The sequence below is a fragment of the Hemibagrus wyckioides genome, linkage group LG22, assembly GCF_019097595.1.
Source record: "Hemibagrus wyckioides isolate EC202008001 linkage group LG22, SWU_Hwy_1.0, whole genome shotgun sequence".
Lineage (NCBI taxonomy): Eukaryota > Metazoa > Chordata > Actinopteri > Siluriformes > Bagridae > Hemibagrus > Hemibagrus wyckioides.
The window spans coordinates 14,482,071-14,496,261 of record NC_080731.1 but is presented as its reverse complement, the minus strand read 5'-3'; the positions used below and the strand labels follow the sequence as shown (position 1 = coordinate 14,496,261).

The 14,191-nt window shown below is 38.5% G+C and overlaps 1 protein-coding gene across 1 annotated transcript in view; it reads right to left on the bottom strand.

Moving 5' to 3' along the window:
• slf1 (SMC5-SMC6 complex localization factor 1) overlaps window positions 1-14,101 on the bottom strand; it is a 36,027-nt gene extending 21,926 nt beyond the window's left edge. Inside the window, exons 1-15 of the mRNA XM_058374771.1 lie at window positions 13,805-14,101; window positions 13,534-13,660; window positions 12,055-12,133; window positions 10,687-10,862; window positions 10,528-10,583; window positions 10,281-10,431; window positions 8,877-9,062; window positions 8,646-8,723; window positions 8,098-8,241; window positions 6,798-6,964; window positions 6,328-6,462; window positions 5,121-5,265; window positions 4,661-4,808; window positions 2,369-2,514; window positions 1,754-1,866 (exon numbers count right to left, since the gene is read on the bottom strand). Of these exons, the coding sequence (XP_058230754.1) occupies window positions 1,754-1,866; window positions 2,369-2,514; window positions 4,661-4,808; window positions 5,121-5,265; window positions 6,328-6,462; window positions 6,798-6,964; window positions 8,098-8,241; window positions 8,646-8,723; window positions 8,877-9,062; window positions 10,281-10,431; window positions 10,528-10,583; window positions 10,687-10,862; window positions 12,055-12,133; window positions 13,534-13,644 (1,835 nt within the window). The 5' untranslated portion in view covers window positions 13,645-13,660; window positions 13,805-14,101. The remainder of the gene's footprint in view (window positions 1-1,753; window positions 1,867-2,368; window positions 2,515-4,660; window positions 4,809-5,120; window positions 5,266-6,327; window positions 6,463-6,797; window positions 6,965-8,097; window positions 8,242-8,645; window positions 8,724-8,876; window positions 9,063-10,280; window positions 10,432-10,527; window positions 10,584-10,686; window positions 10,863-12,054; window positions 12,134-13,533; window positions 13,661-13,804) is intronic.
• Window positions 14,102-14,191: the final 90 nt, after the last annotated feature.

Sequence of the window (14,191 nt, the reverse complement as noted above, 5' to 3'; positions counted from 1 at the left end):
CTCTCAGTTCGGCAGGACAAACTTGCACCCACTTCCTTTCTTGACTCAGTAACCACCAGAAAGATTTTTTATTTTTTTTAACCACATTTTCTTGCAATTTAGTTGCCAATTTCCACCTATTAGCTAGTTCCCCTCCATCACACTGCATCAAAAAATTCTAGTTTACTGGCCTCTCTGTGTTTCTGCGTTTTGTTCACACATAACAGCGTGATTCTTATTCACAGGCCGAGCCCTGATCAGAACGTGAGGAGCCCATCTCTCTCCATTAGCCATCTTAACCCTGACTAATATCCCATGATGAGGGACAATGGCTCCATTACAGCCACCTCTCGCGCTCTCTCTCTCTCTCTTCTCTGTCTCTCTTCTCTCTCTCTCTCACACACACACACCACTCTCAGTCTGCCTTCACTGGGCCTGAGATGTATGTGAGTCGTGCTAATAGTGCCTGTGATAGGTTTTATCATTAGTATTATACCGTAATAATGGTTCATAGAAGACTGAAAGGACTGAGGAACAATGAGGAGGGCGACTTATCTGAACATAATTAAGGGTAAAATTATTGCATGACAGACATGTGGAGCACTACAATGGCATTTCTGAGCACAGGATCTCAATACTTGTGACTGTATTTAGCTAACAAATACCGCGAGTGCCGCTTGTGCTCGGAGACAGACCCGCTGGATTTTGGACGGTGAAACTATTCTTAGGGGTAGAACTTTAATTCAAAACCCTCCTCGATGTTTCTCTTGTACGCCAACTCAAATTACTTTCACGGCAGCCTTTAGAAGTGGGAAATGCACAGGTTTGGAGATTATTGATGAAAAATGAAATATTACAAGAACAACTGTGTAACTGGCATTTCCACCAAACCATTAAGAAGATATATATTGCTGCTACATAATAAACCAATAAAAACATATAGGTCAGCGTGCACATAACTTCGCTGTGTGTATAAGCACTTAAGGATTTAACTACGGATGATAAAATACTGTATATACCCAGCACCAGAAGTACAAGTTTAAAACTTTCCACTGTTACTATTCTTAACCTTTGTGTTAGGAGAAAGAAAATGGTTCAGTTTTCAGCCTGGTGGAAATATTAAAATGGTTGATCCTCCAGCACTGGTAGCAGAAAACAGAGTAAAATGTCTAATCCACTTCAATCACATATTTTTACAGGGGGAAAAAATCCCAAAGAGAAATTTCAGGAGACAAAGCAATTGCCTGGAATGACATCCAGCTACAATTCCTGGAAAATGATTGGCTTTGGTGTAAAGAAGAGGTAACAGATTACCAGGAAAGATGGTGTCTTGCTGACTATTTATCCTATGGTATAAAAATAATCAGCTTAGCGAAACAAAGAATAATACAGGATGTGGTGTTTTTGGATGTGCAACTCTAGAGCAGACTGAGACCACCACACACACACACACACACACACACACACACATACACACACACACATACACATACACATACACATACACATACACATACACATACACATACACACACACACACACACACACACACACACAGGTGATAAAATGGAAATTCCACCAAATCCATTTATAATACACCACATCCTGCTTGAAGGGAGTTTCATGGCAAAGGCGATTAAATGCATTCTGGGAAATTTTGCTACAAGATTAAATTATACAAAAAGCAAACATTACCAATAAGGATGTGCTGCTAATGTGTTGTAGGCTTTTTATATGTGTGTGTGTGTGTGTGTGTGTGTGTGTGAGACTCACCTTCCACCTTGGCTGTTTGAGCTGGGTGTGACAGTCCTCTTAGTGCTGTGTTTGGGCAAATGCCTCGGTTTGCATCCACACAACTGCCCCAGGGCCTTAAGATAAGAGAAGACCTGCAAAAACACAAACACGGCACTCTAATATTCCTCATTCTTCCTCTGTATCTTTAAACATTACATTCAACTAACAGTTTGAAGGAATTTGCAGCCTTAACCAACTCTACATCCATCTCCAAAAGGACAAGTTTTACAGGTTATATCACATCACTGCTGAATATTTGATTCTGATTGGACAGAAGGTGTTGAGTGATTTGCTGTAACAGCAGTCTTGGGTGTAATTGTTGATCTAAATCTAAATGCTTACTGGAAATTCCACTTTCAACATACCACAGTGTTCAATGTCAAAATGCCAATCTTTTCTAGATAAAAATAGTTAGTGTTCCTAATTTGCTGTGCTATGAGGAACATTGCACACTGCGATGCAAGTAATATTTTAATATAGATGCAAAATAAACTTGTTTTTCTCAGCCCAGAGAAAGGTGTTAAAGTCATTATTATGGAGAAAGGAGAGAATACAGAGCAATAACAGAGCAGGACCTAAAAAGCACCGTCTTACTATCTTGTGGAGGGAGAGCGGCTCTGAGCGGATGAGCAGGCCGTTCCTAGTGCAGATGTTTCTGAAGATTGCATCAGCAGTGAGCATCCTGAGCTGGTGAGACGGGAGGGCAGGAACCAGCTCCCTCAGAGTGTCTGGATGGAGGTCTGAGAGATGATCGGAGGTGAGCAAGAAAGAAAGTATGGGCTGTTAATAACACGACATTTTGAAAAACACTGAAAAAACCTCACCGACAAATGAGTCGACATTAAAATCAATACTCTGAGCATTATCAGCACTCACACGACAGCTGTTGCTCATGGAGTTTAGACTTTAACTCACTTGTACTCTATTTGAAGCATTAGGCAGCTTATTGTGCTGAGAATAAATGACCCAAGGCAGATGCAAGCAACATAGCTGGTTGACAAAAGAAAGCATATTTTTGCTAATGCCACTAATGAGCAAATTTGTGTGAATGGACATATTTTTAAGCTGTGTCCTTTTTTAAAATTACACATTAAAATGACACGCGGTTGTGTCCTCCATTCTGATTGATCAGAAATTATTTCCTAGTTGCAGTTCATTATCATTTTTTACATAACATACATACACACAATCAGACCAATGATGGTGAAGTTCTCATTTCGTGAACATTTATGGAAGGAGTCTCCACTGTCACTGCTTCGTAACAGTCAGAGGTAAAGCCGTAAACTCCTCCCCATGCGACAGTCTCCAGGACCGAAGAGTAAAGAGAGTTGTTGTTGCGGAACGGTTGTTTAATAGGAACCTGTTTCACAGATTGTTCCACAGCATTAAGTCTTCAACTTTAAATGTAAAATGTGTTGGTCAGTTACACAAATCATGCTCATTATGACACGCATTGAAATGCTTTTATTCTGCTGTCTGTGTCATTAAAAAAATCAAGTAGAATAAAAAGTCTAAGAACAGTTTTACATTAAAAACAGACCTGACAGGGCAGAAAGCAGGAATATATACTGTATATAAATATAGAAAATGTATTATTATAATAAACGAATATATATAGAGTATGAACGATATGAAGAATGAAGACAAGGATATGAATAGTGTAGAGCAATTATGAGTAGTGCAGAGGTGTGCAGTTTTAGTGCTGTGCAGATGTGCGCAATTATGTGCAATTTTAGTGCATATATGCCATAAAGAGCTGCAGGAATAAGTCCTAAAACCTGGAAATAAGTCAGCATTTTAGTATTTCCGGTTCCATCACTCTGAAGTCAATAGGTTTTTTTGGTTAAATGCCTGAAATAAAGTTTGTGGTTAACACAAGCTCAAGATATTTTCACGTTTATTCTACGACATAAAATTCATCAGTACAACCCGGCTTGTGTTTGTTTAAGCTTTTATTGAAAAAGCGTGGTCGCTAACAACTGGCTAAACAGGACTAGAGAGGTTGTCTGGGATGTTAAACATCATCACGTGAACAGGAAATCTCATCTGCTGCAGCCTTGCTGTGTTTATACTCACGCTCTTAGAAACTTTTCATTCCTTCAGATTCTTCCACACAAAGGGCAAAGTGGATCCCTGGTGGATTATTTTTAAATAAAGATTGAAAGAGTTGTCAGAACAAAACTGTGTTAATTTGTGAAGATTATCTTGAACAAAACGTGTAAGGATCATAAACTTTTGTTGGTCATGGAGTTCTACAAAAATCCAAAAGAAAATGGAAAAACTCCTGACGGCTTTTTTGTCGAGGGAACCAGAGTGATCATCATTTCCAAGCTGGCCTACAGAAATCCTGCAGCAAATCTCTGCAGCTCTCTGTACGCGGTGAAAAAACCCAGTTGAGGTAATGTGACTATGTATGGATAAAAAGTACGATGTGTCACTTTTTATTAAAAAAAGAAAGAAAAGAAAAAAGAAATAGTCTTTGGCAGATTGCAGTGGTCTGAGAAGAACAGAACACTGCAGGATGTGCGGTTAAGGAAAAACAGTCGGATTCAGGGTGGTATTACTTGCTATGGTGTTGTATTCCTTACGTAGTGACTTGCTCCAATGACTTAAAGAAACTGGCATGGAGCCTAGCTCGATCAGATGCCGTGGCACGGTGTTGATCGTTATATAAGTTTCATTCAGTTTTATTTGTGTGACAAAAGACATTGTCATATACGTGCCCTGGTTAAGGCTATAAGTGGAGCACATAATTTAGTGTATTTTTACAGCACAGATTTAATTTGAGCACTATTATTCGTTATACAGTGGATTTGAAGACACTGAGCCAGTACGAAAATGTTCTTAATGCCGGTTTGGCCCTGCGGTTGAAATCATTTTTGTTACCTTGGCACAGGATAGCCATGTGCTCTGCAAGGTCCTGAAAGCCTTTCTGTACTATCCGGCTGTTGAGCCGAGTGTGCTCCTGAGCCCAGTACTCCACCACCACAGCCAGAATCTCCTGCAGCGTGCCCAACACTCGCAGCCTCCACTTCTAAAACAGCAACACAACACACAACACACAGCATGCAACAAACAGCACACAACATACAACACGCAGCAACACAATATACAACATACAGCACGCAACATACAACATGCAATACACAGCACACAGCAACACAGTATACAACACACAACACGCAACAGTCAATACCAACTCAAAAATAACAGCATTTACATTCAGGTTCTGAAATGTACACATACACACAAAACACCAGAAGAGCTATTCACATGTATTCACAAACCACCATCATTAACAACAATCAGGAGAGAAAAGCAGGAAGTAATAAGCATAATTTAATACCTCAGAGGAGTGAAGAGCCCAGAGTGTGGCTTCCACCAGCAATTCAGCCAGCTGCTGGAGGGGTTTGGAGCTCAGCGTCATCTTCTCCCACACGTTCCAGAACATGCTGTAGAGCACAGAGCCCCGCGAGCCTGCCGCCTGCTCACTACACACACCACAGCACATCACACCACACCACAGCACACCACTGACTCACAACCGCCCTAAAAACTTACTATTCTAAATGTTTATCTGTGCTTATATGATTATTTTTTAGAACAACTCATTAATGAAAATGTAATTCACTCTCGTTGAGACATAAGTATGGTGTGGAATGTTTAAATGTCTTTCTGGATTTATTACGACCAAGCAACAGGTATCCCTGGTTTCTTCATTTATATCTGTTGACATTTTGCAATTGCAGAAATCAGCTCCGCCCCTTGGAACGGAACATCAATAGATGAAGCATCTGTGTTTTTAATAGTTTGAAATATTATTTCTCAATAAATCATTTTATTAGTCATATTTTGGTCATTGTTGGCTTTAGTCAGATTTTAACCGATATAAAACTACATCGATTTTAATTTTCAAAATTATTTCTAATAAGTACCTTCTAAGCAAATGCTAGTTATGCTAGCTAGTTACATCCATTACATAAACTCCTGTTTTTACAGTAAATAAAGTCTGCTAAACAGTTAAGCTTTGAAGATAGCAAAGCTTCCCAAAGTTTAGCGAAGGATACGTATTAGAAGGTCGAGCTAGGAGTGTGCACAAAACATTACTCGCCATGCACGCTGCTGTACGGAGCTACACTGAGAAACACAGACGCTGTGAAATCTCCAGTAGTTTGCTTCAGACTTTTCATCTGATGACATGCTTTTAAACTTTGTGTTGCATCAATGCTAATGTTTTTTTAATTATTATTTTATTTGTTTGTTTAAAAATGTTTGCAAAGGGAGTGAACAAAGACTTCTCAATAATAGTTTGAGAAGTGTTAGTTTATTTTAACCTGCAAGGGTGGAAATTGTATTTAGCTAAATGACTTCATTTTAGTTTTTATCAATAAAATAAACCCTGGTTGGTTAAAAGGAAGTGAAAAGATTGTCCAACTTAACAAAATGGTCAAAATATTACTTCTACAATTTTTTTGATTACACTACAACATATTACATTTATAATGATTAGCTGACTGATTCCATATCCCTTAAAGTGACTGAAAACCTCTTACGCAGAGGCCGTGGCATGCAGCTCCAGCTGAAACAGCCTGAGGATGAAAGCTTGCAGGTTGCCATGGAAATGGAGAAGCTCTTTAGAGGCGGGGCTAGGCAGTGAGTGACAGGTCGCTGTGCTCCCCAAGCAGAACCTTAAAAAATAAGTCATGAAGAAGCAAACAGTCATGACCAAGCACAGAGAAGATAATAAACTCCTTCGGATGTCTGTTTACTTACCTTTCAGTTACGATAAGTGCTAATCATGACAATTCGAATTAATAAACATAAAATAAAGAAATAATTAATGATGCTGTCAGAATATGCAATTAAAGAGACGGTTAAATCATATAAATGGAGTGCTCATATTCAATGCACCAGAGTCAATAACAATTAAAACGTAATTAAAAGTGCAGCCCCGCTGTTACCCAACATCCACCCTGATGGTAATGCTAATGTGTCTGACGTTAGATTCTGTTGGATTCGGTACCTCACGGACGTCTGCAGGAATGGCCACACTCCCGACTCACACTGCGGACACTGCAGGATCTTCAGGAAGTACCTGGTACTTTTAGGAGTGCTCCATGTCGGGTTATTGCACAGTATGTCGTTCAGAACGATGTTGAACATGCCGAGAAAGTAGGTCTCAGCTTCACCCTGAGGGGAAATGTGTTTGTAAATGCACTATGTTAAGAGTCGATGAGATTCTACAGATATTGAACTGAACACTATACAAAACTAGAAATACTTTATATGCATGAAGACTGTGACAGAAAATACTGCACATGAGAAAAGCCTAAACAACACACTGAAGTCAACCAGGATAAAAGTGATTATCTTCATGACTGGTTAGTTGTAAAGTGGGTGTCCACTTTAATAGGAACACCTGGACACTTGAAAAATACCAGTTGACGTTTTTTTCTGTGCCCATAATAGCTTCAGATTCTTGTTCTTGTCTGATAGGAGTGGAACCTGATGTGGTTATCTGGTGTTGCAGATCATTCACATCAAGGTTTGATGTGTTGCTCATGCTGAGATGCTTTTCTGCTCACCACAGTTATAAAGAGTGATTATATGAGCTATTATATCCTTTGTTGCAGCTTAAACCAGCCTGGCATGATATTTTCCTTTGACCTTCCACATCGACAGTGTTTTTCCCCCACAGAACTGTTGCTTGCGCAATGTTTTTTTTCTTTTCCGCACCATTTTGTGTAAAGTCTGGTGTGTGGTGTGTGGAAATCCCAGGAAATCAGCAGTTTCTGAAATACTCCACCCAGCTTATCTGGTATCAACAACCATGCCACAGTTTAAGAGACAGAGATCACATTTTTTTCTTAATTCTGATATTTGATATGCACATTAACCGAAGCTCTTGACTTATCTGCATGATGTTATGCTTTGAGCTGCTGCCACACGATTGGCTGATTAGATAACTGCAAAAATGAGCAGATGTTCCTAATAAAGTGGATGTAATTGTGATATTCTCTCTCTTCTTTATCGTCCTTTCCCTTTTTCAAAAACCTAGACAGACTTATGCTAAGTGATGGAAAGTAGAACATGAGACTTCAGACATTTGAATGTGGGGTATTTGCCTATGCAAATATTATGCAGGTGACAGAATAAGAACCTAAAGGTCTTAAGATGCCAAGAGTTTTATGAGATGCAAAGATACGAAGTGAAATGAATTCAAATAATGATCTTACAGATTCACATCACTATCAACCGTATTGTTTGCCATCACCTGAGAGACTTTCATTTAATTTCTATGTTGCATCCTGGATCCTACTTACATGAAGTGCGTACTGCATGAACACGTGGAGCACTGACTCTGGAGGAAGTACACCGGGGTTCAGACAACCCTGCACCTCTTCCAGGGCCTGGTCGAAGAGGCTGCACTCCACCAGGCTCTGAACAATACTGAAATCCACTTTGACCTGCACAAAACAACAGAGAGAGAGAGAGAGAGAGAGAGAGAGAGAAGAGACAGGCAGGAAATGAGAGGGGACGGAGAACAGCAGGGTCAGCACGACTCTGTCAGTCACACAGGTTAAAGCAGTGCAGTAAAGCCCACAGTGACCAGGAAGCAGGGAATAAGGACACCAGTGTTTCTGTAATGGACATGCCAATCACAAAGCCACCAATCAAAGCACCTTGTTTAAAATCAGGTGACTTGGATATAATGTATCCTTCACAAAAAAGGAAGTGACTAATAGTGCTACAAGTGACACAAAGGAAATTGAATGACCTGAGCCACTCGACGAGCCAAATGTTCATTTTGCCTCACAGTAAGACTCGCAGATGTTGGGCGAATTAATATGATTCTGGGAAATTTATTCACCTTTGCTCTTTCGGTTGGAAGGACAGGAGTGTAGAAGGTATAAAACCCAGGGACTTTCAGCAGCTTTCTTTTCTGCACCTGTAACGAGAGGTGATCGTAAGGTCATGTATTAATGGCAGGATTCTCATTAGCTTTTGTGCTCTATGTTCACGTTGAGAATGGTTGTAATTAGATGTAAGTATGATTAAACTACTTAAAAGGATGTCTGGATCAGTACGAATCTGCCTTCACCTCCATTCTGGTGATGTAGTCTTTAAGCGTTTCCTCCAGCTTGAAGAGAAAGGAATTATCAGTAATGTCCATTGGTTCATCCTCCACTGTTATAGGGGCACACTCCATGACCTCCGGGCGAACACAACTCGCCTGCTGGCTCACTTTGTTCAGATTAATGGACCAGTTCATATCCGAGCACACCGCCTGGAACAGAACAAGAACACAGAGCTTACAAACAGGTCATCACATCTGGGGCTGATGCAACACAGCTTCAAACAACTGATATTAAATTTATGAATGAACAAACTGCCTATTCGTATCATTCTAAACCTGTGTACACAGCTTTATTTATTAATAGCAGCAATTTTATGTGAGGAATAAAACATCACATGATGTGCAGTATTTTATTCCTCTTATCATACCACAGCAATCTGCCAATATGTTGAAACTGGAAAATCAATCAACATGAGGGTGATAACGGATTCTACCTCACACCGTTCCATCACTGATTATTTCCTTATAATTCCACAGCAATTAGCCAAACAATTACACATTACTAATAATATAATACAATATAATACAATATAATACAATATAATATAGAAGAAATTTTCCCCTGGGATTAATAAAGTTCTTTGAATCTTGAATATTATAATTATTAGTATTATTATTAACATTATTATTATTATTTTATATATATATATATATATATACATATATATATATATATATATATATATATATATATATATACATATATATATATATATATATACATATATATATACATACATATATATATACATACATATATATACATACATATATATACATACATATATATACATACATATATATACATATATATATATACATACATATATATACATACATATATATACATATATATATATACATACATATACATACATATACATACATATATATATATACATACATATACATACATATATATATATACATACATATATATATATACATACATATACATACATATATATATATATATATATATATATATATATATATATATATATATATATACATACATATATATATACACACACATATACACACATATATACATATATATACACACACACACACACACACACACACACATTATATATATATATAATTTATATTTTTGAATACTTTTGTACCTCTGAATACATTTGTATATATAGGTTATTTCATTTGTTTTTATATTTATTTTTCTTGTTATCTGAAGCAGTCTCTGGCAAAAGAATCTTTATTTGGGATTAATAAAGTTCTACATTCTCTTATTATTATTATTATTGGTAGTGGTGTTGTTTTTAGTAGCTGCGCTTTGAATTACACTGTCAGAGCTTCAGAATATCTGACCAATCAGATTTGAGACTTATAAAAAGCATAATTTACCCCAAAGAGATGTTCAGCAATGTAGGTGATGTTGAAATAAGGTGCAGTAAGTTTCCGAGAGGTTTTGGATCCATCTTTGGTTAACACGTGTGTAATAGCTTGTGTGGCCGATTTATCAGTGCAGAGCTTAGCCTTCCCTGCCTTCAGTATTCTGCAGAGAGAGAGAGAGAGAGAGAGAGAGAGAGAGAGTCTGAAGCTGTTTTTTACATTGCACAAACATTTATTTTTAGTTCTTTCAGGTCCTCACCTTTCAAACATGGCTCTTCTAACATGGTCTTCAATCTCAAGATAAACAACCCAATCCTATTAAGCAAAGGGAAAAAAAAGACATGACATTTTAAGACTTTACTTTAAATAATTGTACTTCTCATCCGGTTGGTAAATTATGCAACGCTGCACTCCTGACCTGAAAAGCTCCAGACGTGATGCCTCGGGCAACATTCTCCCTCCACTTCTGAAGAGGGTTTGCAGTCACAGGGGCCTTAATGTTAGCTGTGAGGTTTAACTCGTATGAGGCTTCAGGTAGCCATGCCTTGTGTTTTACGCTGTCCAGAACAAACTGAGGAGTCACTATCCATTTCCCTAAAACACAGAGCATGAACAGGTTAGTGCATTTCTTCAGAGAAGCAGAATTAATGAAACACTCCAGCATTTTAAAACTATCTGTCACCATAGGCTAGAATTTCAAGATGTTTCACTGCATTGAGAAAAGAACAGAAAACGTGTTTACTCCAAGCTTTTGAACATGTGTCATATAAAAGGAATTACTGTAAAGTTTACACAGGTTTCTATTAATGTACTCACTCTAATGTAATATAGTAAACACCTTCACAAAGACGTCTACACTGATCACTCCACATGAACGACAATGAAAAGCAGTCAGTGTTCTTGTTGATATGGCGATGGTTTCTATGTAGGATGTTTTAGCTTTGTGGTTAAGGTGTTGGCCTACTGGTTGTCAGTTTGAATCTCAGGTCCACCAAGCTGCCACTGCTGGGCTCCTGAGCAAGACCCTTAACCCTCAATTTCTCAGTTGTATAAAATGATATAAAATGTCAGTCTCTCTGGATAAGGACAAATGTATGTGTACATTTTTATTTAACATTACTGGAAAGTCTCCAGTGTCAGGGCTTCAACTTTCAGTTCAAAAATAAGGACTCAAGGGTCAAGACAAGAGAGTACAAAGAGAAGCTGAAGAGAGAAAAGCTGTTTAAACATCTATCCATTTTTTGAATCCTAGTCGACTCGGGGCACAAGGCGGGGAACAACCAGATCACACCAGATACACAATCATACACATTCCCACACACTCACACTATGGACAATTTAGTGATGCCAATCAGCCTACAATGCATGTCTTTGAACAGGAAAGAAACTGTGGTACCTGGAGGAAACACTTGAAGCACAGGGAAACTCCACACTCACAGGGCGGAGATGGGCTTCAAACTCCCAGCCCTGGAGGTGCAAGGTAAGGCTTGCTAACCACTAAGCCATCATGCCAACTGTCTAAAACGCTGACTGCTGGAATAAAACCAAGTGTCCTTGTATTTGTAGTGAACAGGTTTTCTCTGTACCGGGAGATGTGTAGGAATTCGTGTTCATGGTAAGTGCAACCGTATTGGCAGGAGTGAGAGAAGAGGAGATTTGTTTAGAAATACCTGAATACTCCTTTAATTCTAGGACCCTGGCTTGGTATAATTCTACAAAAATCTATGCAATAATTTTTAACACCATTATTAATAAGCTTATAATCACCACAATACACATCACTAACCTGCAGCACATGCCGCAAGGAACTTCTCGCTCGGTGTTGGATTAGTGGTGATGAGATGCGTCATCGTCTCTTTATAAGCCTGCAACACAAGGGATTTAACTCAAAGAACTAGAAGAGCATACAACTCACAGCCTCACACTAGGAGATTTTCAAGAAAAAAAAAAGCAGGCATTGCAAAGTTATGAGCATCTTAACGTGTATTGTTGCTCAATATAATTTCATTCTAAATAATTACAGCTGTTGACTATTTCACACTAACACTGGGTTTGAACATTATTAATACGGAAAAAACCCTTTTCCCAAATATCCAAAGACACACTCATGAGCGTTCTGCACTCTGAAAGAGGACGTTCATTTGAATTGTATATAGATGGACATATGCTTTATTGCTAGACTACTTAAACAGCAGGCCCTGGTGGATACTATCAAGTGTTTTGTAGTGGTTTGGAGCCTGTAACATGTCCATAAGCTGGTGTTGTGTGGATTATATTTGGCAGGGCTGGACAGAATGAAATGCTTATTTAATGCAAACATAAGGCTTCATTTGGAAATGGTGTGTAGCTTTATTTCACTGTCTTTGAATCGACTTGTAGGCTGTTTACGTTAATTAGTAGCCTATTTATTCCCATTGTAAACAAGTGCTAACGGCAAACACTTATTCTTAAGGGTAAAATCATACATTAACTGAAGTTGAAGTTGCACGAATGTTTGCATGAGCCATTCGGCATACGATAAAACAAAGCCTGTGCATTAGAACATGACAATCAAACAGGAGCAAGCTTTCACAGGTGTGACTAATGAGGGTGTGTTTCTAAAGCACAGGGATTGTCCTATTATGCTGCTGTGTTTTCAGTCACACACAACAGCTCTAGATGTGTTTCTGGATTCCGGGCATTCTCCAACACTTGATCCGATCACCACAATAACTGCAGTGATTTCTTTAGTTCGGCTCGAGTCTGAATCGTAAAACTGTAAAATCCTGGACTCACTGATTAAAGGCATATATGGAAGGATTGGTCTATTTTTAAAAAAAATATATTTAGTGTTTAGATATTTGAATGATTCACAGCTCCACTTCCAGGATATTACTGGACTCATGTAGGGTCTGTGAAGGGACTGACAGCAGGTGCGTCCAAACTCAAACAAGCATTTCGAACAGGTTTACGCAGCTACTTAATAAACTTTTGCTAATAAAACAACATTAAGCATTTTTACTCATGTTCTACATATCTTCCAGGTTATTTGTAGAAGCAAGGGATCGACTATTCCACCTTGTTTGAGTGTGTGTAACTCATTTGGATTGGACTGGGATGTGTTAAGTGGTTAAGGAGTTAGACTACTGGTCAGAAGGTTGTGAGTTTGAATCCCAGGTCCACCAAACTGCCACTGTTGGGCCCCTGAGCAAGGCCCTTAACTATCAATTAAAACAATCTGTGGATAAGGGTGTCTGCCAAATGTCATTTCTTTGTAAACACCTACAGATCCTCCTATGTAGTGACCCTGGAGCTCCCTGATGGCCTGCAGCAGCTCTGCTTTCTGCTGGAGATCCTTCTGACCAGACATCTGAAACACATACTCATGTCCCAACATCCTCACCCTCCTGAAACTGAGAAAGAAATAAAAACACTCATCAATTATTTTCACTTTCAAGGAAAAGAAAGTACAGATTAAAGTGAAACTAACTTAATGAAACCTGATTTCTGGAAACATGAAGGTAACAGAAAGTTCAGTGTGAACTCTCGGTGTTTACCTGCTTCTCTATTTTTGTGAAATCGGAACACAATATAAAAATATAAAAAATATAAAGAGTAAAGCGGGACAGTGGAACTGCCGCAGAATCACAACTAATCAGTCAGTCACACGCCGCGCCATGGCTCCTGCCATATCCAGAGAGTTTCGTACATGAATCTGCTACAGCTCATGATCCTAGTGTTTATTTCACACACACTCCAGCTCCAGTAATGTTAATGTTTAAAATAAAGAAAAACATCTTAGACGATTCAGAACACCAGTGTCAAGAGGTGTTTGTATCTATGTGAAAACACCCGCGACACGGACCGCCTTATCGTACGATTAAGAGGTAGGTAAGCAATTTTATTAACTACAAAAATTCATTCACAGCCTCCTCTCAAATTTT